General features: G+C 33.4%; 1 protein-coding gene across 1 annotated transcript; it reads right to left on the bottom strand.

Annotated features, from left to right (window-relative positions):
- Positions 1-8592: 8592 nt before the first annotated feature.
- On the bottom strand, positions 8593-9466 carry LOC133819369 (monothiol glutaredoxin-S2). Its single transcript, XM_062252595.1, has one exon. It carries the CDS (start codon positions 9246-9248, stop codon positions 8940-8942), a length of 309 nt encoding a protein of 102 aa, XP_062108579.1. The 5' UTR covers positions 9249-9466; the 3' UTR covers positions 8593-8939.
- Positions 9467-26945: the final 17479 nt, after the last annotated feature.

The following is a 26945-nucleotide window of genomic DNA, read 5'->3' as shown; positions in this document are numbered from 1 at the left end:
CAACGGCGTGAGGTTTGTTACCGAGAAGCGAGATATTAATCACAAAACACAAAATAGTGAAATTTTTGTTCTAGGGACAGGTGGGACTAACTTTTATTGAGTTTTAGATGATATAATTGAGATGTCATATCTAAGATGATATAATGTATTATTGATGGTATGACACTAGGAAAACAAATTTCCAAGAAGATGGAAAATTTACTAGTGTGTTTATTGGTGATCAATGGTTTCAAGATGATCCATTTATACTAGCACCACAAGAACAAATGATGTTTTATACTAATGATGAGAAGAATGGGCGTGATTGGAGACTTGTACACAAAGTCAATTGTAACGCTATAGTTACTCCAAGACCGTTACTGTGAGCTTTGAACCGTGCTTAACTCACTAATCGAGTCATTTGGTTATAAACGTGCATCTAGGTGTTATTAATAAGCTAAGGTGAAAAACTCGATCAAAAGGAAATGATATATTTTATTTAAAAACATAAAATTGTACATGGGCCCATAAAAGCGTTTACAAGTTATTTACAATCCAAAATGGTCATTAAGTGTAAAAATTACAACCCGCCAACCTAAGCGGAAAAAATAGGGTTAACCCCTAGTTCCTTTGAGAAACACCTTGGCTGTGGTGGTCAAGCAACCGCATATGTACACATCGCCACCTAAGCTCTCCACTCAAGGCTGGGTGAGCTTTTCTTTCCCTTTACTTGCACCACATAGCACCCGTGAGCCAAGGTTCAGCAAGAAAACCCATTACTACATGTATATAATATCAAATGATGATCATGATAATCATATAGAGCTTATAGCCTTAAACAGATGAGTGAATATCACTTCAAGGTTCTGGTAACCATGCTGGGGCATGTAGCCCTAATCAGATGAGTGAATTAACAGTTGAGATTCTGATAATCATACTGGGGCGTGTAGCCCTAATCAGATGAGCAAATTAACACTTGAGATTATGATAATCATAATGGGGCTTGAAGCCCATAGCCATGTGACGATGCAATCACCTAGGCCTTCTGGCCCTGGCTCTAAGTAACTAGTCATTAGACTAAACAAACGCTTTTAGTTTTCATCAAACTTGAGGTTGGTCAGACATTAATGCTCATGATGAGTCATTCAATGCTTATGTTGATTAGATCTAATCATTTCGGCTTGTGTTGAACACATCAATGTCGTTCTTGAATCTTAAGCCAATATCATACGGCTCGTGCCGATTTCTGACTCATGGGTTAGTGACATACACAAGTAAGAAATATTTACTAAGCATTTGATATGCAATCAATGTCCACATATACATCACATAACATGCCTCATGAATAACCATGCATGTCACATATGGGGTGCAGTTTTCTTACCTCTGGTTCGAGTGAGAATTAATACAAGAACGACCCTTGAGAATGATCAATTCATTTGATTCCTTAGCGGTCACATAGTCATAACCAAATATAACCTCCATCAATGAAAATCAACAATAAAAAGGTTTTTGACCTAACCTCACTCCCGGGACCCCGAATAGTACCCAAACGGTGAGTAGATTCGATCCCGAGCCTTAGGAATTGAAACCCCGAGCCAAAAACCCTCAAAAGTAATCAAAATAGGAATCTAGAAAAGTAGGGTAGCGCTACAAGTAGAGTTGTTTACCATGGGACAGCGCTGTAGCACCCTCCCTTGGGCACTATAGTGCTATGACCAGGCTGAAACAACTTTGATTTTTCCCTCCTTCGATTCTTCCATTTCCAACCTGAAAAACATACTCCCAAACCTCCTTCAAACTCCCAATTGAACCCAAATACCACTCTACAAGTACTAGGCATCATAACCCAATCAATCATAGCCAAAAACTCCCATCAATCCTCAACTATCCAACTCAAAATCCAAGCAGAAAACCAAATGAAAATAAAGTATAAAACTAGAGTTTTAATGGTTAAAAACTTACCTCAAGCTCAGTATAGAACCCTCTTCAATGGTGGAGCACAACCCTAAGCCCTCAAGCCTCACTTCCCTAGCTTGAATCCTCAAAAGAAGCTAAAAAAATTCAAAGGAAAAGGAAGGGAAAATGGTGCTCGGGAGAAGAAGAAACTTACTCTATTTTTGCAAGTTCTACAGGTTTCTAATGGTTGTATCTATGCTTAGGGTGAAAAGACTATATTGCCCCTAAGCTTAATTATAACCCTAAACAACCTCCAAGGGCAAAACTGTCGTTTCCAGCCTATCTCGTTAATCTTAATTAACGCTCTCCAATTCCCGTTATTCCCAATATTCTCAAATACCAATAAATCATATCCCATTACCCTTTAATTCTCAGTAATGTTAAAATCACCAAATTACCCCGAGACTCACCCCGAGCCCCAAAATTAACCCCGTTATGACCAGATCACTAACCTTCATTAAAAGATCGTCTCATGCCGAAAAGCTCGAACAAATCCACTTTATAATGTGGCCTCATCAATAATTCACCAACATGCATGAAAATACACAATTATGCCCTCAAGGGGCCAAATTATCGAAATGCTCCTATAATGAAAGATGGACCCACATACATGCATTTAACATCATATAATAATATAATTCGCATAAACATGCATATAATCATTTAATGGCATAATAAATTAATTATGGCCCTCCCGGCCTACTAATTCGACCATTAAACCTCATTAGGGATTTTGGGGCATTACATCAATCATCGAAATTTGTGGGATATTCCAAATATTAGTGTAGATGATCAAACAGATACAATTTATAACATCCCAATATTTCAAGAAGATAATTCTTCCAATCTTCGTATATGGATAGAACTTCCACAACTTGATAACGTTCAATTTCACCGTGACGATGTTGAAGCAAAGAATGGCAACATTAATGTGAATGAACTTCTCCAAGTAAGGGTGAATGATGAGTTTTTAGCTGATGATGATTTTGAAGACGACACACTTGAAGAATATGATGATGAGGAAACTTTTCTAGAAGGTATTGAGGATGACACATCAGAAGAATAATATGTATATATCTATTATTATTAGCGTTGACGCGGTTATTCGCCAACAGGTAATTAAGAAAATAAGAGGAAGGGATTAGTGCTTAACGATGAACCGAAATAGATGAATGATCTTTGTAAATGGATTGGTGACACAATTACGTTTTTTAGGTGGTTCAAAGGTTAAAATCCTTCTACTCCACCAGCCAATATTATTGCTATATATGCTTGGTATTCTTTTACAGGGTATTTCCTTACACAATAGAATCCAACCCTTTGCAACTCCCAGGGTCTCCATATTTATAGGAGAGGGCACCTAGGAGTCGGTAAGAAGGTCATCCCGTGACCTTCTTACCTATCATGTCACTTCTGTGACATTCATGATTAATTCCTAAAACTTGACACATGAAGTGTGGTCTAATCAATAGGTAAGGGGGATAATGGACTGCACGGCCCAACCCAGTCCTGGGCGCCTGAATACGCACGTCATGCTGCATGTTCGAGAAGTCAGGGATATATCAGACACGTGATGTCTGATATATGCACATTTACCTTGCGTGGTTGACTTTATTAAAGGTCACAGCCTCCAACTCTAGCTCGTACCACGAGCTGGATGCTTCCCTTGACCTGTGGCCTTCAGAGTCCAGACTCAATCCTTAAGAAATCTTGGTTAACCTTTTGGATACCCGAGCTAACGAGGTAGGACCTGACGACAGCAGCTCCGGTCATGGGGGATCCACGTGGCTGATATGATTTAGGCCGTATCTCAGCTCGCTAATAGCCCGTGGGAAAATTAGGGCGTACAATTAGAGAATGATTAAGTTTGTTTGATATATTTTTTGCGATGAAATGAATTTGCATTGTGTTTCATTTCCAAAATTTAATTTTTTTTCATTCTTTTTATGTTTTGGGAAATATTCTGAATTTATAGAGTTGCAGATAACTTCTTACATTTTTCTCTTGCAGCATTATGCCTTCCTCTTCAACGATTGCTCCTAATGGATATTCGAATGAAGATAGGCTACAGACACAAAAAAAAGGGTGTGAGGCCAATCCAAAGGTGCTAATGTGGAGAAAAGGATTAAGAAAACCAAAGATAGATTGGTAGTAGAATTTGATGCGGCTACAGGAAAAGCTTATGGAAAATCTTTCAACAAAATGATAGGGCAACAAGTTCGAGATGTGATATCTCCTAGTATAACTCGTTGGAATAATGTGTCGAAAGAAGACATAACTTCAATTCTAGAACGACTACAAGTAAGTTAGTTTCTAGCTAGTAAGTTGTTCTTTCCCTCTTTCAAAAGATTGGCTTTGTTATTTCTTTGATAGGTAATATTCCATATCTAGAACCTAATGGGGTATATGATTATTTATACTCAGTGTGGCCAGGAAGTTTGGAGATGCTAGCTTTTTCCTTGGAACCTAGTTATGTGTACAATTTTAAGAGATTGTTGGGAATAGTAGTGATTAATGTGTTGATAATCATAACTTTAGATTACTGATAAGCTTTTATTTGACATTCTTTTTTATGCACTTGAAGTTTGTTTATGATCGATCTGACATCCTTATCTTAGATGAGATTGAAAGATTAGCTATGAAGTCATTCAGAGGTTGGCACCATACTTTAAGAAATCATTGGAAATTGTTAGATGGGGAGGAGGATCCAAATGCTCCTAAAAGAAAACTACCAGAAAATATACAAATGTAAGATTGGTTGGTCCTCTGTGACTATTTTAGTTCAGAACAGCAGAAGGTGTGTGTTATTAAATATAACAATGTTAGTTTTTAGTTTAATTTACTTTTAACAATTATTTTAATTTCTTATAGCAACTATCAGAACAAAATTCTGCTAATCGTTCAATGATGCCATTTGAAAGTCGTCATGGATCAAAGTCTTATTTTTCTCATATGAAGGGCAAGGTAATATGATGATTATTTTATTTTATTTTGATCATTTTAATTTATTTTAGATTTGTCACTAATTCTTTCAATATCTTTTTATAGGAGGATCCAATCACAAAACAAATGCCTGGCTTGGTGGACAATTTCAAGGATATGCATTGGCGTCTAAATAAGGGGTGGACAAATGAAACTGCAATGGAGAAATATGTAACGAACTTCATTTCAATTCTGTATATGAAGTTTTATTATCCTAACTCTTTTATTTTCTTCTAATACGTAGAAGGAGATGACCACCTTGCGTTCTTCTCAGACCGCTCAAAGAACAAACATTAGCGAGCCTACTGGTTTTGATATTACTGTTGATCAGCTTGATATTTTGTCTGACGATCAGATTGTTGATATGGTATTGGGAACCCATTCACGATATAAGAAAGGAAAATGGCCAATGCCTAGGCTGAAGGCGATTGGTGGGACAAGAGCACCTAATAATTCTACTTATAATCTGTACAAAGATCAAGCTGCTACCATTGCTTCTCTTAACACAAGAGCTAATGGAGACTCGAGGTAATTTTGCTGGACTTTTGGAGCAGATGAAGAAGCATTTTCCAAGCTTTGACTTTCAGCCTACACATGCCTCATCAAGTCATGCTTCATCGTCTAATCATTACGATGCATTTTGTGAAACTTTATGATAATATTGTATGAATTTCAATCACATCATATGAATATTTGTGCTTGAATCTTTAATATATGTTGAGCAATTTATTCCCTAATGTTGTCTACTTGTATTTGAGAGCTTAGTTAGCTCAATGAAATGTTCTCACAACTATGTAAGAAACATTTTTTATAGATGAAGAAAACAATATCATGTAAAGAATATTTTGAAAGGAATAAATGAAATTTATTTTAAATATTTCAGTTAAAATAATAATTATATTTAAAATCCTACAAATATTTATATTAAAAAAATTAATTAAATACACTATTGTAGGCACTTCAAATGTGTTTGCAAAAATATTAACTATTTTTGCGAACGCATTTTAAGCGTATGCAAAAGCATTTAAAAGAATGATGTATTCTCAATAATTAATTGCTGGCACACTAATTGTGCCTCCAAAACACTTTTTCTTTGCATACGCTCTTCGAAAGTCGCGTCTGCATGAGTTTTTCCAGACGCACAATTGTGGGCGCTGGAGGATGCAAAGTTGTGCGTTTGTAATAGTTTTGCACGCGCTTTATTGGTTGCGCCTGCAAAAATGTTAATTCTTGTAGTGTATGTAGTTTTATATTAAATATTATTATAATTATGATATTTTATAATATTTGAATATATATATTAATACAATTAATAAATATTTATTTTTTAGTTAATTTTAAAAATATATTCTCTTAAATATTTAGAATATTCCGTTAAAGTTAACAAAATAAACCGTCAATACCAAGAATTTTCGTTATCTACACATATTTTTTTTATATAGAAGAGATTTTCATTTAAGTATTGATATATAATATTTATGTTTTCCTTGTTTAAAAAAAAAAGTTATATCTTCCTTTTGATTATTGATATATTTATAGTATTATGTTATTGGTATATATTTTTACTAATACTAGATACAAGCAACATGGAATATGCACCTTTTCTTAGATTTATTTATAGAATTTATAAAGTATTTTTATTAAATTTATATTAATGTCATGTAAATTTCAAATAAATATCCCATTTTAATTAAATAATTTATTTATTTTTGTTTAAGTTTATTTTGTTCTAGTTTTTGAATTTGGGAGGGACAACAAGAGATTATATATTATATGTTTAATATAATATTAAATATTATACGTGGATTTTAAATTTTAGTTTCTTGCTAGTTTTTTTTAAAAAAAGTAATTTTTTGCTAATTCATAGTAGATTATATTATATGTTTAATATAATATTATTCTAATAAGGGAGTTTAAATTTAATTAAATTTTATTTAAGTTATAAAATATATGATTTCATTATTTTAAAATAATTATCATTATAAAATATCTTTAAAATATCATATTTTAATTTGTTTAATTATTTATTATTTTAAAATAATTATCATTGTAAAATATCTAAAAAATATCTTATTTTAATTTTTTTAATTATTTATTTTATTTTATTTAAGTGTTTACATACTACCATTAAATATAAAAATATTCTGTTAAATATAAAAATATTCTATTAAAGTTAACATTAAGAAAATAAAAACTCTTAAAACAAAAAAATTTCGTTATCTACGCTTATTATATAGAATAGATGTATATTTTGTATAAATTATTTAAATTTTTGCAAACGGTGGAAAAAAATATTGGGTGGCCACTGTGTTTGTATTAAATTGGATGAGGTTTTCAAAATCTAATATCTAATGGATTGTATTGGTCAAATTTTAAAATATTAGATTCGATGAACACTCAGTACTATATATAAACAATAAATATATTTACAGACCACTTTTTATTAATTTAATAAATAAAAAAATTCTATCAAACACCCAAAGCATATAAAAAGTTGACGAGTTTAATATTTCTATAAAAGGAAAGTACGTGATTAATAGGTCAAAATATAATATATATTTCTTGTAAGAATAATGATGTGTGAACCAAAACATTACAAATGTAATAGTTTTATTTAACCAATTAATAGTTTTATTTAACCAATTAAATTTACATTAAGTTGGATCCACTCTTTTACAAAATAGTATCACATAGGTCAGTTGGAATTATATTTTGATGTATAAATTTAATTCATGTATCATATGTGGGATAATGATATTAAAAGTTTAATATATTTAGTCTATGCATGCACGCGCTATGCAAAAATGAAAAAAAAAAAAAAAAAAACTCTAAAATCTCTTTTTTATGTGAATTAAAATAAAACAACTTTATATCTTATTGAATAATAATGAACAAGAATTATGATATAGATAAGATTTATGGAACCCTTTTTCCTTAGTTATACTCAATAATATTGAAATGGAGTACTCAAGTCAAGCAATATAAAAGCATAATTAAGCAAAGAATAAAGGATGTATATAATATTATTTATAAAACCATCAACCAAGAATAAATGAAATATACACATGCAGATGCAAGATTGGTAAAAAAAAAAAAGGTTTCTAATGGCTAGTTTTGATAAAAAAAAAAGAGTGAATAAATTAATATATTCTTTTCATACTAGAGTTGTTGTAAATAAATAAAATATTATTAAAGTGTCAAGTGCCATGAAATTGATACGAGTTAGCTATAACAGAGAAGCGTCAATTTTAGAGCGTTTACTACACCAATATCCAATAGTAATGAATTACTTGATTAGGAAATTTGCTAATGGGGGCCATGAAAATGCTCAAGTGATCATGTCTTTTTAAAGTGATCAAGTTGCATATAAAACCTTTTTCTTTGGTATATATTTCTCTCGCTCACAAAGGATTTTATGTCTCGTTTATTTTGAAAGTGGAATAGTGAAATAGAAAAGGAGATTCAATCCTTACGGCCGGTCAATTTAGGAGGACCCATATCAAGAACCCACAGATCAACTTCGTAATAAGCGTTAAGAACAAATATAGTGATATCATGATCATGATTGATGCCAATGTATAATAATAATAATCATGAAATCATAATCGTGTATGTTATTAGGTATGAGAAAAATGTTAAGAGGAAAATGCAACAAAGTTTATGATCCATACATAATAAAAAACAAAACACAATATATTTATATATAATAGTGTTACAAAAAAGCTAGAGCACACACCAAGTAGATTATGTATTATTTAATATATTTAGCTAGCTTATTAGCTACCTTCTTCAAAAAAGGAGAAAGTAGCCTAATTAAGCTGTGCTTATTATTAACTATAACAAGCTCATTCTATATATAATAAGCGCGCTATTTTCATATTCCGATAAATATCTCTTAAAACTCTAACGTAGGTACGTACGGTTATAAGAAACTAGTAGCAAAAACATCACATTTTATTATTAGTGTATATATATATATATGTAGCTCTCTCTGTAGTAATATTGTGATTAAAAGTTTCTCAAACCCATAAAGCACCAACGCTCTTGAGCATTGGGATTAAGGACCCCTTGAGATGAAGGCTCATGACATCATTGGCACCACCGATCAGCTGACCACCAATGAAGACCGCCGGCACAGTAGGGCTACAGCCGAGCATGGTGAGCGCTTGCTCGAGCTCTCTCCCTCTTGGGACCTCGTCTAGCTCATAAACTGTTGGGTTCACCCCAAAGTCACAGAAAAAGGTCTTTATGGTGTGGCACATGCAACAAGTGCTTCTGCTGAAGATCACCACAGGCTTCTCGGATGCCATCTTAGTCACTCTGTCCATTTTCTCAAACAAATGAAACCTCGCAAAAAACTTTTGATGATGATGATGATGATGAGAGCTTTTGATCACTTAGATCAATTGACCACTACGTACTCTTGATTCTATAACTTGAAATGTTACAATGCCAATGAGAAGAAGTGGGTTGTAGGTTGGTATGGAAGTAGTAGTAGCTAGTAGTAGTTGTGAGACTTGGAGTTTTTGTTGTGGGAAATTTAGGTAGCCAAGGATGTGCTTATATAGGGTTTTGTGATAGGGGGTGCTTACTATTATTTACTAGCACCACTAGTAGATTGGTATTAAATTCTTAGCTTCTAGCACATATGTAAAGAGAGATCTAGAGAGAGAGATCAAATCGAAAAAGTTTGATAACGAAGGAATTAAAGATGAATGAGAGAATGTTCCATTAGATATTTCTGTACGTGTTTGTGTGTAATGCTTCCAAATCACACTTTGATATCATTATTATTTGATAGCGAACCATATATTACTCTATTACTAGATCTACTATACTTCTTAAAAAAAAACAAATATATATATACATAGATAATTCATATAAAAAGTCGTCACAAACACACGATTCTTTGCATACGGAACTTAAATATACGACGTGTTCTCTTTGTACGGATTTACATTAGTACATATATTTTATCCAAACTATATGTAAAAGCTATATGCTATATTTTTTTAATTTACCCTTTTGATCTTTTCTTAAATAATATATGTTAAAAGGGGTGTTTTGGTGTTACGTATACATAACCTATTATAAGTTTATATATTTATATACACACCAAGTGTCTATGATATTATCCATAAATAGTATGTTCATTATAAAATATTTAGTAATCCAAAATTTCCATTTTGAGAGATAATTACAAAATTAGTCTGTTTCTGTCGTATCTATATATATATAAATATATATATCGCTAGCGAGGGCATCTTCTGAGTTGGAGAAACTAGTTGTATTTATCCAATTGGGACCTCCTTTTTTCTAATATAGAGATTCGCATCCAATTCACGAAAGTGAAATTAAAGACAAATGAAAGTGAAACTACAGTCCAAATTTGCTCACCCAAGCCAAAAGCCAAGCTATATAACACAGTAACACGTGGCTTCAACTCAATACAATTAGTATATATTCACTCATCATCATCATAAAATCGATCGATGCATATACAACCACAAAAATGAAACATTAAAAATGAAAAAGAATATTAAGTTATACTGAAACACAATAAACATTTTATTATGACTTGTTGATCCAGAATATAAATTAAGATAAATACATTCGATCACTACGGTAAACCTTTTCCATTTCTGTAAAAGAAATAATATAATATAAGTTTCTATAGAAATAGACATAATATGCAAAGCTTAGTCCAGTAGTACATTACACTGTCGACTTTTGAGCATATGAAAAAAATTGTGGCCGTACCAGGAAAGAGAAGACAGATGCCATAAGGTCCCAACATTATCCTCTTGAGTACTTTAACTATTTCACTTTATTTATTTTTTAATTAATTAAAAACAATGTCGATATATGTATATAGTGTTGGACATCAGGAAAATATTCAAACTTTAGTATAAATATATATATGTAATATTTTTTAAGAAATATTCTCGAAAGATCGAGAGATATATAAAAATATATCATCATATTTGTCATTACTGAAAAAACAAAAATATTTATATATAAAAAAAGCCATTTCACTTTCTTTTGTTCTTTTCGACTTTTCATCGATCACCAAATAAATTACGAATCTATAAATATATATATATATATAAATTTATATTTAACGTCAAAAGTAGAGTAGTAGTAGTAGTAGTAATATACGTATAATAATATATGATAGATATAGATATAGTACTAGTGGCTAGTTGCATGTGTGTATATGTGATGTTCAGGGGTGTTATAGAGATAGGGGCCACGATACCCTTGGTGGTAGAAAAGGTCAGATCGATCGAGAGAACAAATATATATTTAAGGTAACAATGCCCATACATACATATAATTTTTATAAACTGGCTCAATTGGACTCCCAAGGGCCATTTTTTCCTAGGGCTACTTTCATGTTCCATCGACCGTACGTAACGTGACTTCTCTCTCGTACTTACTAAGGCATCGAATCAATTCATGCACATATATTATTATTTCTTCTTCCCCTCCATCGATCATTTATCTCCTAAGATTTTGTTTATGAACATAAAGGTATCATATATATATCCATCTCATGCATGGGCATATGCCTTAATAATTATATATCTTACTATACCTAATATATATATATATAATCATATATGCATAGTTAAGTATTACTATTATATATGTATATGTACATGTATATTACTATACATGTATATTAAATTATATCAAATCACATACAGTCTCATTAATTTATTATTTTATATTAAATTTAAATATATAAAAGCTAATATTTGATTGCACAATTAATCGTTGTTTACTGCATCATGTTGTGTTGACATTTTAATTATTTTAACATTAATTTCATTCTTTTTGTTAAACTATAGTATGTGGTAGAAAATATTATTTTTCTCACTTCTTAGCCAAATTAATCTAGGAACTATCATACCACTAATATGATAATAATTTAATTAATAGCTTAATTCAATAGTATAAACCCCTTATAAAACAACCTATAGCTATAAGAGAACTTTGGGAATAATGAGTTGATGAATCTTGCAAGTAATTAAAAATTTATTATAAATAACAAACTTATGATTGTTAAAAATATTTTATATAATTAATTAGAGCACTCTAAGCAAGTGATGACACTAGCTTAATAGTATAGTGAAAGAAAAAAAATATAAGGACGAAGTTGTATTTAATTGGATAAATGCTTATTTGGTATCTTTTTTTTATCAAAATACAAACTTGGTACCATCTGTTTCTAATAATTATCAATTAATACTCTCTGTTTTGCAAAAACTATATCGGTTGGTACCCTCCGAGCCTTTAAATTTTTAATATTCCAAGATTACCCCTCATTTTAAAGATTTATTTGATTTTCAATTGTGTTTATTAATTTTAAATGATTTAAATATATTTTTAGAATTCATAAAATAAAATAAATGTTTAATTAAAACCTTAAAACACTTTTAATAAACAAAATTATTTTTAAAATAAATATAAGTAATTAATAAAATTAAATTAAAAAATTAAGAAAACTAAATAAAATCTTATTAATTAATTTTAAATAAACCTAAATTTTAATTTAATTAAAAAATCATTCCAATTTTGAAACAAAAAATGTAGGTGAGATTGGGTGGTGGGAACTGAGATGGTGAAGGTGAGATTAGGTGAAATATGAGTTTTTTTTTCATTAATTAAATTAAAATTTAGGTTTATTTAAAATTAATTAATAATATTTTAATTAGTTTTTTTAATTTTTTAAAGTCCAATTTTTTTAATTAATTAAAGTTATTTTAAAAATAATTTTGTTTATTAAAATTATTTTAAAGTTTTAAATAAACTTTATTTTATTTTATGAATTTTGAATATATATATATTTAAATTATTTAAAATAATAAAATAATTGAAAATTAAATAAATCACTAAAATGAGGGGTAATTTGAGAATATTATAAATTTGAACATACGGAGAGTACCAAACTATGTAGTTTTTGCAAACATATGGTATCGATCGATAATTATCAGAAATAGAGAGTGTTATACCCAAAAGTTGAAGAATGCATCCTAGGAGGCTAAGGAGAATGCATTCTAGGAGAGCTAAGGGGAGTGGTCCTAGGAGACCCCAAGGAGGATGTGGTCCTAAGAGACCCCAAGGGAGTGGTCTTAGGAGACCCCAAGGAGGATGTGGTCCTAGGAAACCCCAAGGGTGTGTAGGAGGCAAGCCTCCCAAGGTTTCCTAAGTGTTGGCTCGAGCGTGTCCAAGGTAAGTAGCTAAGGAGGAGGAGTCTCATGCAAGAGGAAGTAGACTTAGATTTTGATAAGGAGAGCCTATACAATGTTCGATCGGACATGTTTGGGAGATGCTAAAGGAGAATGCCTTGATCTTGTCCAAGGTGAGATGTTATGGAGGAGGTTGCCTCAATGTTGTCCAAGGTGAGGTGCCAAGGAGGTTGCCTCGGACGGTGCCAAGGAGGTTGCCTCGGACCACCTTGGTCCGAGGAGAAGCCAAGGAGATTGGTTCAAGGAGGAACATGGCATGCTAGAGGGGAGTGCCATGTTAGAGGAGAGAAGTGCATGTCCTACCACCATGCACGTTCAACTCACGAAAACATGTCCTACCACCATGCATGTCCTACCACCATGCACGTTCGACCAACACTTGCATGAGTGGTCAGTAGGAGGTGGATCAACTAGCTAGAGGAGACTAAGTCAAGATTCCCAGAGACAGCTTCAACAACATACGCGGGAATCTCTCATTCTTCCCACATATGGGGGGTTTGTTACATTTCGAATTTTGAATGTTTAAATGTAATAAATATAATAAAATATCCCTATCATAAGGGGATATCAGTTGAGGATCCCAGGCCTATAAATAGAGAGCTTATGGAATGAGAGAGGGGGCTGCTTCTGCTTTTTCTTTCTAGAGAGAGAAAATTGGATCTGTGTATTCTAGAGAGAGAAAGTACTGAAATTAGAGAGAATTATTGTATTTTCACAATCTGTACTGAAGAAACTCAGTTGGCTCAGTCCATCTGATCTTGACTATAGATTTATAAATCACAACTCTAAGTGGATTAGACTATTACCGACAATCGGGGCTGAACCACTATAAAAATCTCCTGTGTTATTTACTTTTCCTGTTTAAATCGTCTGTGTCGTTTTTATTTCTCTTGAAGGCTTGTCGTAATTGACGTTCTCACGTCGTTGGCTAAAAATACAGTCAACAGAGAGTACCAAGTTTGTATTCGAATAAAACATATGGTACCAAATGAGTATTTACCCAATTTAATTTGACTTTCTTTTTGTTCTGTATATGTACATCAAGTGTGCCAGTTTTATATTGAAAAAAATAGAACTCTCTAATTAATCAATCATACATGTTAGCTATATATATAGTGGATAAATATATGCAAAATTATAAGTATATTTAAAGCTGGATACTAATTTATAAATTAAACTGAGAAAAAAATGAATGAATTAATTTTTTGTTAATAATAAATTATGAGAAAGTATGTTGTTGAATATTTTCACTTACAAAATTTTATAAGAAATTTACTCATTTGGTACCCTGCATTTTTTCAAAATATCATTTTGGTATTTTTTTCAATAATGCTTATATTGTACCATGTATTTCAAAATTATATACATATTTGATACCATAGACTTAAATTTGATAAATGAATTTATTAATATGACCAAACTGTCATCAGTTTTATGTAATTGAGCAATTAAATTTGATTTTGGAACCCATATAATTGAGAGCGTTTTGATTAAACTGCAAAGTTTTATTAATTAAATTTGAGTTTAGAATATCAAATATGTATAGTTTCAAAATACATGATACAAAATGAGTATTATTGTAAACACAGGATACTAAAATGATATTTTACAAAAACACAAAGTGTCAAATGGTTACTTACCTACCCAATTTATATTACTCATTAAGAAATATATGTAAAATTAAGAAGTTAGAAAAAATAAAACCATCTTAATTAAATTTCTCAATAAGACTTAATTATTTCATGTTGTAATTATTATTTTCAATATGCTCTTTAATTACAAATAATATATAAAACTCATTCAGTTTGCAATCTTACTATATTCCAAACATGATCCTGCCATATATAATATATAATGTTAATTATCCCTAAAGTGATCGATCATCATCACTAGATCTCATTTCAATCTGCATTATCTATATATACGACAAGTACATATTATATATATATATATATATATATATATCATATTAGGATCTATTGGTGTATATTGTTTGATGAGAAAAGTGTATTGAGAGAGATCTAGCGAGAGATAAGGATAAGGTGAGTCCATAGAGTGGAAAATTGAGAAGCATAGTGGGTAAAGGGGTGGCATGCAAGAGAGAGAGAGAGTGGCAAAAGAATGTCAACTTTACGGCAAAATAAAAAGATTATTTGAGATAAATAAGAATGAGACGACGACGGATCCTGGCATCACATGCAATATTTACGCTATACAGGAATTCATACTTACTACATTATAGGGAAGTTTTATTGTCGGATTTTCAAAAAGAGCCCCACGTGATGCTCTTAGGAGGTGTTTGGTAGGAGGTTTGGGTTTGAGAGAGTAGAGTTAGAAGGGGTTTAGATTAAGGGAATGTGAAACTCAAGTGTTTAAAATGGTGAAGATTACCATCAAATCAAGCTAAAAAATAGGACCTACTTGGAAACACAAACCCTCAAGTCATTAAAAATAAATTTATCAAACATGGGTTAGATTTGACATTCTCATTCCCACCAAACCAAACCCTCATACCAAAAACCCCCTTAGTGTATTCCCAACTCTTGAACAGTTTTCGGTGCGATTTTTTTTATGACTGTGTATTTTGTAGTTATTTAGAGCATCCTCCAAATTTTTAGAAAATTCGGAATAATTACAGTGCCAAAAACTAAGTTCAAACATGTTGTTTTCAACATGCATAAAAAAAATTAGTCACACGTGCAACAACCTATTTGAACCCAATTTTTGAAACTATAAATTATTTAGAACTTTCTAAAAATTTGCATGATACTTTAAATAACTACAAAATACACGATCATAAAGAAAATCGTGTAAAAAACTGTTCACAGTTCAGAAATATACAAGAGCTCCACCAATGTACCTCTTTTTGAAGCCCCTAGAGTATTTTCTCTCTCTCTCTCTCTATATATATATATATATGTGTATATGTATATATATAAAGTATTTTTATAGTAGGGGGGCAAGAAAAAGAGGTGGCGCCTTTTTTGTGTTTCCTTATCATGAATAGTTTTTTGTCTGATTTTTTTTTATGACCGTGTACATTGTAGTTATTTAGAGCATCTTGGGAATTTTCAGAAAATTCCGAATAATCTACAGTGCCGAAAACAAGGTTCAAACAACTTATTTTCCATACGCATAAAAAAAATTAATCACTCGTGCAACAACCTATTTGAACCTTGTTTTCGACACTATAAATATTCATAATAATTTTCTGAAAATTTGCAAGATGTTCTAAATAACTAGAATAAACACAGTCATAAAAAAAATCGTACCTAAAACTGTTCACGGTAGGAGAATATCAAAGAAATGCACCAGCGAGCCTCTTTTTTTAGCCACAACCAAAGAATAATCATATGTGTGTATATATATATATATATATGAATTTTCTTAGGTAGAAGCATCATTTTTTCCTATATTATAAGGATGTTTTCTATTTTCGGTACTTGGAAATAACCCAATTTTTTTTGTATGATGCGTACATTATAGTTATAACATGCATTCCACCAATTTTCGAGAAATACTGCATAATTTACGATGTCGAAATTGGAGTTCAAACAATCACTTGCACACATGCATGATTTCTCTAAGTACCAAAAATAGAAATTGACCTGTAAGGACAAAAGCAATACCCCTATTTAAAAATGTCCTTATATATATATATATTAGATAGAAGCAACGTGTAATGTACGTTTACTTAGTTTTAAAGTTGTAAACATTGTCTATAATTTTAATAAAAATTGGTTCACTATTTAAATATATATAATAGAATAAATTATAGTTCTATAGTATATATAAATATTTATATCAATAATCTCTATATATATGACATCTAAACAGAACATATAGATATATATATATTTACATGGCTACATGACAAATATATAAAATACAATAATATTTAAAAATAAATTAATATAGAAATACAATAAGAATATAAAAAGTCATAGTGTAGACAGTAGTATACATGCATCAATTATTTTTAATTTTTAATATATCGCACAATATCCTTTAGTGAATTTGATGAAGAAAAAGAGCTCAAATCACTCGATAAAAAAAATTATATGTATGTCTTTATTATTTTTAAATAAATATGATTTAATTATTTAAATTATCATGAAATATCTTTAAAATATCTTATTTTAATTTATTTATTTATTTTTGTTTGATTTTATGTTTGTTCTAATTTATGAATTTGACAGTGATAACAAAAGATTATATATTATATGTTTAATATAATATTAAGTTTAAGTTTAACTAAATTTTATTTAAGTTATAAAATATATGATTTTATCATTTTTAAATAATTATCATTGTAAAATATCTCAAAATCTATTATTTTAATTTGTTTAATTATTTATTTATTTAAGTTTAAGTCATATTTAGAATCTATCCTTAAATATAAGAATATTCTGTTAAATATAAGAATATTCCGTTAAAGTTAACAGAAAAAAAATTTAAAAAACCGTTAAAACAAAGAATTTCTGTTATCTACACACTTTTTTTTTATATAAAATAGATATATATCTTTTATATAATAAGTGTGTAGATACCATAAATTCTTGGTTTTAACAGTTTTTTATTTTTTTCCGTTACTTTAACGGAATATTCTTATATTTAACATAATATTCTTATATTTATCTGTAGATTATAAAACATGGCTTAAACTTCAATAAAATTAAATAAATAAATAATTAAACAAATTAAAATAATATATTTTTGTGATATTTTACAATGATAATTATTTAAAAATAATAAAATCATATATTTTATAACTTAAATAAAATTTAATTAAACTTAAACTTAATATTATATTAAATATATAATATATAATATTTTGTTGTCACTGCCAAATTCAAAATGTAGAACAAACATAAACTTAAACAAAAGATAATTAATTAATTAAAATATGATATTTTAAAGATATTTTATGATAATGGAAATAATTAAATCATATTTATTTAAAAATAATAAAAGCATACATATCAATTTTTTATCTTATAAATTTGTGTGATAGTTTATTTTTTATCAAGTTATTGGAGCTATTTTTCTTCATCACATTCACCAAATGACATTGTGAGATACATTAGAAATTAATAAATATATATTTATATATTTAAAATAAATGAATTATAGAAAATATTAGAAATATTACTATGATTAGTTGAATGAATATATTAAAGATACACAAAAACAAAATCAAAGCAAACATTCTTGAGATAACTACAAGCATATGCAAACATTAATCTACACTAATAATATTATATGATTATATACAATCAACCTGAATAACATATCTGAAACTTTTCCATTGACATAAAGATCCAAACAAATACAACACCTGAGAATCCAAACAAACACAACCTGCCAGCCACCACCTGAAAATGAATACCCGCCTGCGAGCCACTTCCTCTGTGAGCCACTGTTGCAGCGAGCCCCACCGCGAGTCACTGTTGCAGTGAGCCCCTTCGCGAGCCACTGTTGCAGCGAGCCCCTCCGCGAGCCACCGACGTTGATGTGGCGCATCTGCTTGAGCGAGCCACAGATCTCGTCGACGGCGTCCATGTGCGGCCATGTGCTTGGTCTTGGAAAGGCTGAGGAAGACAAGGAGACGCATGGGTCGACAGGGGAGAAGAGGGTCGGCAGGGAAGAAGAGGGTCGGCAGGGAGGCTGAAACTTTTAGTGTTAGGACTTTAGTTTAATAGGTTAGATTTTTTTTTTAAATACAATATTCGGGTATAACCCCAAATAAATAAAATAAATTTTCTTTTCTTTTTTTAAAAAATAAAAATAAAAGAAATCTGTTTTTTTTTAATTTAGTTATTAAAATAAAGCTTTAATTTATTCATTTATTTATTATTTTTTACTTAAAAGCTTTTAGGATACCCAAAGTGAGCCCTTAAAAGTCACCACTAATATTACATTTAAATTTTCTATTAAGGTTTTTTAGGACCCACATATGTTTTTAGGACACTCATTGCGAGTCATAAGAACAGTTTTTAAGGAAAATTGGAGGGAATTTGAAATTTTTTAGAATTTAAACTTTAAGGATACACATAAGTTTTTAGGACTCGCAATACGAGTCCTAAAAACATTCGCGAGTCCTAAAATGTCCAAGAGGTGTTTGTTTAAAAAAGAAAACTCAAATATTTAGGACACACATGGTTTTTAGGACTCGCGAAAATTCTTTAAGAACTCGCAATACGAGTCCTAAAAAGTCCAGGAGGCTTTTTTAGGACTCGCATTTAAGTGAGTGTCCTAAAAATATGTTTTTGTAGTAGTGTAAAAATAATTTATGTATATATATTACTGTCTACACTATGATTTTTTATTATTATTATTAATTTTTTTTAAATATTATTATATTTTATATATATGTCATGTAAATATATATCTATATTAATATAGTGTTTAGATGTCATATATATATATATATATAGATTATTGATATAAATATTTATATACTATAAAACTATAATTTATTATATTATATATATTTTTTAAAAAATGAATCAATTTTTATTATAATATTTATAATTTTGAAACTAAACAAACATAGATTCGTCTACGTTGCTTTTAGTATTCATCTACGTTCCATTACTTTGTTAATTAAACATTTTTTTTCTTACACACCTGTGGCAGTTTTTGTCATACAAATCTGATCAATTCTAGATGGTAATAACATAGGCTTTGGTCCCACATTGTATAAATTAATTTATATTTATCCTACAATAGCCGGTTTTGGTGACATTCTCTCTTCTATATGATTAAATTTTTGTCAATAAATGAGGTTATATATGTAATTTCCCAAAAGCTTTAATATTTATTTAAGGGTATAATTGATAATTTCATGCTTCTACACAATCTACATCTATAATCTACAGAATACATAAATTAGCATAGGACATGAACATGTAACAAAAACACAATGCTTAATTTTTATACACAATTACTGAGTTAGGAATCACATAATCTCAAGCTAATTAATCATATCAAGAAATTAGGTTACATGCTTCACTTGACATAATTTGACGGGATAGAGAAATATTATAAATTAATATCAACTATTTTATTTAGCAATTATAACCCCTTTTATAACAAAAATAAATAAAAATCTATATAATCAGTTATTCAATTGCAACTAATAATAAAGCTCTTAAGCATATCAAATCAAATTAAAACATATAAGAAAATTAATATGACATCATAATAAACATAATCAAAGACTATAACTTATGGAAAAGGGAATAAGATGAAAATCAATTTTAAATAAAGATCATTTCCTCCATTCTTTTTGTGCACTGACTCTCTTTATTTTATTACTTCACACAGTTATAGTTCTGAAATTTTCGATTCAAATCATGCACGATGGTATAAACTCTAAAATTTTCAACTAGAATGTTTGGAACATTTTAGTTCCATATACATTGCTCACTTATTAGTTTTTATCTAATTGTTGGGTTTTATGCCCTTATAAAATCACATTTCTTACGTAATTAATTCATTATTAATAAAGTAGTAGAAATTATTTTGTTCAATCAAATTGCGTTGTTTACATATTTTATTACATGATTAATTATTAATAATACAAATGTTTATAAAATCTCAAACATATGTATAATTACAATTATAGTGACTCGGTCACAATGGATTATAATTCTAATTATATGTTCAAAAACATTTTGTCCAAAGATTAAATCACTACACTGATTTTTTAGTGATTGGATAATCTACGATAAGATCTACTTACACATCTAGTGTGATGTCATATCCAGGACATTGACCAAGTAGATAAGATCGGATGTATTTTGTTACATTAGACTGAACTGATATTGATTACCGACAAGATAAGTAAGTATCGTTATTATCTAATCTAATCATATCACAACGTTAACCATAAGTCAATTCAATCTTAATTCTGAGTGATTAATATTCTGCTAATTGTATTATTCAAGTCTTTTGATTTGTTCGTTACCAGCTTACCTTACGCACTAGCTCATACTTACATATTAGAGATTTGGTAGTATAATTGAGATGGATTTATCATAGATATGAAATCTATGGCTTCTGTTTAAGAAGTGAAATAATGATTTTTTTTAACTTGGTTCAAGTGTTAAATGATAGAGTACTTATTTCTGTAATTAAATTTACAGAATTACCATTTACAAGGAACTTTGTGGGAGAGTTAAGGATAAAATACCAATGATGGGGTAAAATGGTAATTTGCACATGCCTCATTATAGTAGATCATCTATAGATGATTGAATGACGGTTGTGGTTATAACAATGGATAACATATTTACATTTGGTGTAAAACATTCTATGAATTTAAGAGTGCAATTTTGAGTCTATAGTGGAGTCATCATGAATTAATAAGGTAGTGAGATTATTTGTTATAAATAAACACACGGTAACTTATTGGAGTTTGAGTTCATGATCCATGGTCCCCGTGTCATCTCTTATCAAAATGAACTTAGTAGTCTTGAATAATTAATTTAATTATTAATTATAAAAATATCATATTGACTAGGTCAATGAAAATAAATAATGTTAAATTATTTATTGATATTTTGTGAGAAAAGAAATAGAAGAAACTTCGAGGTTGTTATTGCAAAGTCTCAAAAAGAGAGTATTTGTTATCCCAAAAACAGGCATGGATGGCGTGGCAAGTGATTTCTTGACACGTGGTTGACACCTAGCGGAATTCTGCTAGGGTATCAACCAGTATAGACCTTACAAGCAAAAAGCAGTTGAAGTTTACCTGTGGCCAGTATGGTCGCAGGTTCCGCGTGTCTCATGATAATTTTATAAAGATCTTAGTCAATCCCGAGATTAACTCCCATGATTTTCTGAGTATCCGATTATTTAGGAAAAAATATCTGTAACAAATTAATGTAATCCCCATTGAGCCTATAAATAGAGAAAGGTAGCTCAAGGAAGGGACTTTTGGCTTTCTAATTATCTGAGTTTAGGGTTATCATATTTGAGAGATTGTTTTGTTCTTCAGAGGTTGGTGAAACTCATTGAACCCTAGTTCTTTGATCACTCCTTTGAATACTATATCAATAAAAGTTCAAGTGAACGTAGGTCGTTACCAGATTCTGGGGCCGAACCACTATAAACTCTTGTCTTCTTTATTGTTTTTGTCATCACATTCGTTTCAACGTATTTGTCCACATCAAGCATAATTGACTCCGTGTCAGTTGGCCAAAATCAGGGTCAACATTCTGGTGCTTTCATTGAGAGCTTGATATTGTATCGTTGAAATATCAATGGCGAAAATTACCAAGAAAACTGGACAGGCGGCTGGCGTTGCACCATCTCACCCGCCTCCTCCTCCTCCAAATGTGACTGAGGATGAGCCACATTTGGAATTCGAAGAGGAAGAAATGGATTCCGAGACACTGAGGAATACCCTGGGGGTATTGTAGGATGAACTGGCCAATCTAAGGGCCAGCCAAGAAAGTGATGTCGAAGTCATGGCGCGGCAGCAACAAGAGATTGAACGACAGCGCCTGGAACTGAGTGAAAGGCAGGCGGAGATGGACCGTCGCCAAAGGGAGGCCATGGCAGCCCTCGAAGCAGCCCTACAGCTAGCTAGGAACCAGGCTGCACCTGCCTCGCCGCCTGATCAGCCTATGAATGGGCCGCCCCAGAGGGGTCCTAATCCTAGCCCGCCTATCCAGCCCTCGAGCCCACAAAGGCCCGACCAGCCGCCAGTGCCTCAGGACGATGTCCCACTAAGGGACACTGAGGCACAGCCTCCATCCCAAGCTGGTCGCGGCAATCCCCCGCAACAAAGGCAGAATAGGGCCGGGCAGACGCCTCGCAGTCCTAGACGCCATAGGGGCGACGAGCCAAACCCTCAGAGCAGAGGACAGCGTCCTCCTGGTAACAGAAGGAACTCAGAGTTAGGCTCTGCAGTCCGAGGCCCCCCACAGCATGATAATGCCCGGGGACCTACCGACCAACGCAGGCTACCCTCTAACGCTCGGGAGGTTCCAGCCCTAGAAGGCAACCGAGGGAACAATCGATCCCACCATAGCCAACCAAGGTTCAGAGATGGCCATGGTTATAACGAGGCCGACTCAGGCAGAGGAAACGCCGGTCGGAGGAATGAAGAAAGAGGTGGGGGCATGAGCCTACCACCTAGGGATGACCAACCCGAATGACGGGATGCTGGGGGGCAGCCCAGACAAAATAACGCCTTCAACCGGCTCGGAGCTAGCGAGCAGCGGAGGAGAGACGAGGATTTAAGAGACGTACTCAACGATCGCCGAGAGCAGCACGACGAGTAAGTCCCCCCAGCACCAGAGGCCCCGGTGATTCCTAGCGCCGTGCAGGCCCAGATAGATGCCCTCAACCAGGCAGTGCAGCAGCTGGTCGGGGGAAGAACATCTTATATCGACCACGATAGAAGAAAGGGCACTCCTTTAGTCCAGAGGATAGCTATGGCAGAAACTCCTAGCAAGTTTAAGATGCCTACGCTTCCGAACTTCGACGGGTATGGTGACTTGGTATCTCACATCAACAAGTTTGAGATACAGATGGACATTCAGAAAGTGTCCGAAGACGCTCGGTGCAGGATCTTCCCTGCAACACTTTCTGATGCCGCACAGGAGTGGTTTTTCAAATTCCCTTCTGCAAGTATAGTTTCCTGGGAAATGTTCGTGAAGGAATTTTAGGGACAGTTCTATGCAGGTCGTGTGCACCCGACTGAGGCAAATCAGCTGGTCGAAATACGCCAGCAAGACAGAGAGCCACTGAAGGAGTACGTCCAGCATTTTATTCGAGTAGCTGCTGGGGCGAAAATAGTGGGAGACGAAGGCAAGATGATGGCCATAACCGCAAGGGTTAAGCGTCGTATGCCTCTCTGGGATAGCCTCAGAAAACATGGGGTCAAAACTACCCAGGAATTTTTGGATCGAGCTGACCGATATATCAATCTCAAGGATGCCATCGCCAATGAAGGGAAGCCCCCAGGCAAGGACAAGGGGACAGCCGAGTCCGCCAAAGCTGCCAATGGGTCGAAGCCCAACGGCAATGGCAAAGGCAACGGGAACGACAATGGTAATGAAAAGAATGGGGGGAAACGGTCGCACAATGAGCCTTCCACCTCTGACAATAAACGAGCCAAGGGTAATCGCTATGAACCTCGGTTCACTAACTATACTGCCCTTATTGAGTCTCGGGGAGAGGTTTATCAGGCCACGAGTTCCAGTGTGCCTTATAAGAAACCTGCTCCCATTCGAAAGGATATTTCGAGAAGAGATACTACCAAGTTCTGTCGTTATCATAACGACTACGGACATGATACCAATGAATGCAACCAGCTGAAGGATGAGATCGAGTTCCTTATTAGACAAGGACACTTGAAAAGGTATATATGGGCCTCGGGAAATTCCCAACGAGAAGCTCCAGGTGGCAACGAGCAAACGCTTACGCGCCAACGCTCGCCACATTTGCAGCCTGATCTCGTAACTAGCACATTGTTAACCATCTATGGAGGCCCGCACCTCGCAGGAAACAGCGGAAAGGTCAGAGAACGATATGCTCGGACTCTACGCCACGACTAGGACATCGAGATGATGACTGTGGATGACCATGCGCCAAGAAAGGCTCGGTTAGAAGAGGGCGAAATAACCTTCTCTGATAGCGACGCCCAGCATGTCCAGTTCCCACATTCTGATTCGCTGGTCGTGGATATCCAAATGGCCAATATGATGGTGAAAAGAGTGCTAGTTGACACAGGAAGTTCAGTGAACATCCTGTATAAGTCTTCGCTGGAACGTATGAAGTTATCCGTTAAGGACTTGGAGCCCTGCAACCAAACAATATACGGCTTCTCTGGTGAGGGACTCGCCCTAGCGGGGTCAATCAGACTTCCAGTTACAGCAGGTACAGTGCCTGCTACCAGGACATTACTCGCTACTTTCTTAGTAGTCGATTGTCCCTCGACGTACAATTCGGTCATTGGAAGGCCTATACTGGTTGATCTTCGAGCCGTCACCTTAGTATGGCATTTAGCCATGAAATTCCCGACAGACGCAGGGGTAGGACGCGTGTTGGGAAATCAGAGGGAGGCCAGGGAGTGCTACAACACCTCAGTCACGAAGGCGAAGAAGGGAACATCAAAGAGCACTCCCCCAGAAAGCTTGCAGATGGCTATTGATACACAAGCCCAATCCGGTGATGAAGTCACCAAATAGGGTGTTGCCCAAAGTGAGGATAGAGATTTAGATCCTCGCTTTGGGGATTTTGAAAAAAATGTTGGACCCATCGAGGACCTGGAAGAGGTCCAACTTGACGAAGAAAACCCGACCAGAGTCGTGAAGGTCGGGAAAAACTTAGAGCCAACCACGAAGCATGCACTGGTGGAGTTTTGGCGGAAGAGCCAGGAAGTCTTCGCCTGGTCGCATAAAGACATGGCTGGGATAGATCCTGCAGTTATCAGCCATGCCCTGAACATAGACAAGAGTTTTCCACCAGTGCAACAGAAAAGAAGGCTGCTCAATAAGGACAGATCGAGAGCCTTAAAAGAAGAAGTCAATAGGCTGAAGGAGAATGGGTTCATCTGGGTGGCATTTTACCCGTCGTGGTTCTCTAATCCAGTATTGGTTCCCAAACGGAAAATGGCGAACCTGTGTGGATTTCACAGACCTCAATAAAGCTTGCCCAAAGGATTGCTTCCCACTCCCAAGGATCGACTAGCTGTTCAATGCAACTGCAGGACATGAGATCCTCTCCTTCATGGATGCATATTCAGGATACAACCAGATTAGTATGCATCCCCCTGACGAGGATCACACCAGCTTTCGGACCGATACGGGATTATACTGTTATAAAGTGATGCCCTTCAGACTGAAAAACGAAGGTGCAACTTACCAGTGATTGGTTAACCACATGTTTAAGGAGTTGATCGGAGTAAACATGGAGGTGTACGTGGACGACATGCTGGTAAAGTCGAAAAAAGTAGAAGGACATGTGAAGGATTTACAAGAATGTTTCGATGTATTGAACAAGTACCAGATGAAACTAAATCCTCTCAAATGTTCCTTCGGAGTTAGATCAGGGAAATTTTTGGGGTTCATCGTTAATTCAAGAGGCATCGAGGCCAACCCCGACAAAATAAAAGCCCTGATCGACATGAAATCGCCAGAAAAGATCAAGGATGTACAAAGTTTAACTGGAAGAATCGCCGCCCTAAGTAGATTCATTTCCAAGTTGACAGATAAATGCGTCCCTTTCTTCAATCTACTTAGGGGCAATAAGAAATTTGAATGGACAGGAGACTGCGAACAGGCTTTTCAAGCCTTAAAGACCCATATGGCACAAATTCCTACTTTGTCAAAGCCTGTCGAAGAAGAAACTTTGTTCATCTACCTGGCGATCACCGAAGTTGCTGCTAGTGCGGTACTAGTACTAGAGGAAGAAGGCGTACAAAAGGCGGTTTACAATGTAAGCAAAAGGCTAATCGGAGTAGAGCTGAGATATCCTCCCATCGAAAGGTTAGCTTATTGTTTAATCTTGGCCTCAAGGAAGCTACGTCCTTACTTCCAAGCCCATCCCATTACAGTCTTAACTGACCAGCCTCTTCGGCAAGTCCTCCAAAAACCAGAGGTGGCTGGGCGTTTATTAAAATGGGCAGTCGAACTAGGGCAGTTCGATATTACATATTCACCGCGAGCAGCAGTAAAGGGACAAGTCCTAGCTGATCTTATTGCAGAGTTCACCGAGCTCCCAAACAACGAGCAGTGCGAAAAGCATAGTGCG

The sequence above is a fragment of the Humulus lupulus genome, chromosome 2 (assembly GCF_963169125.1).
Source record: "Humulus lupulus chromosome 2, drHumLupu1.1, whole genome shotgun sequence".
NCBI lineage: Eukaryota > Viridiplantae > Streptophyta > Magnoliopsida > Rosales > Cannabaceae > Humulus > Humulus lupulus.
Note: the sequence above shows the minus strand (reverse complement) of the source record. Positions and strands in the feature narration are given on the sequence as shown.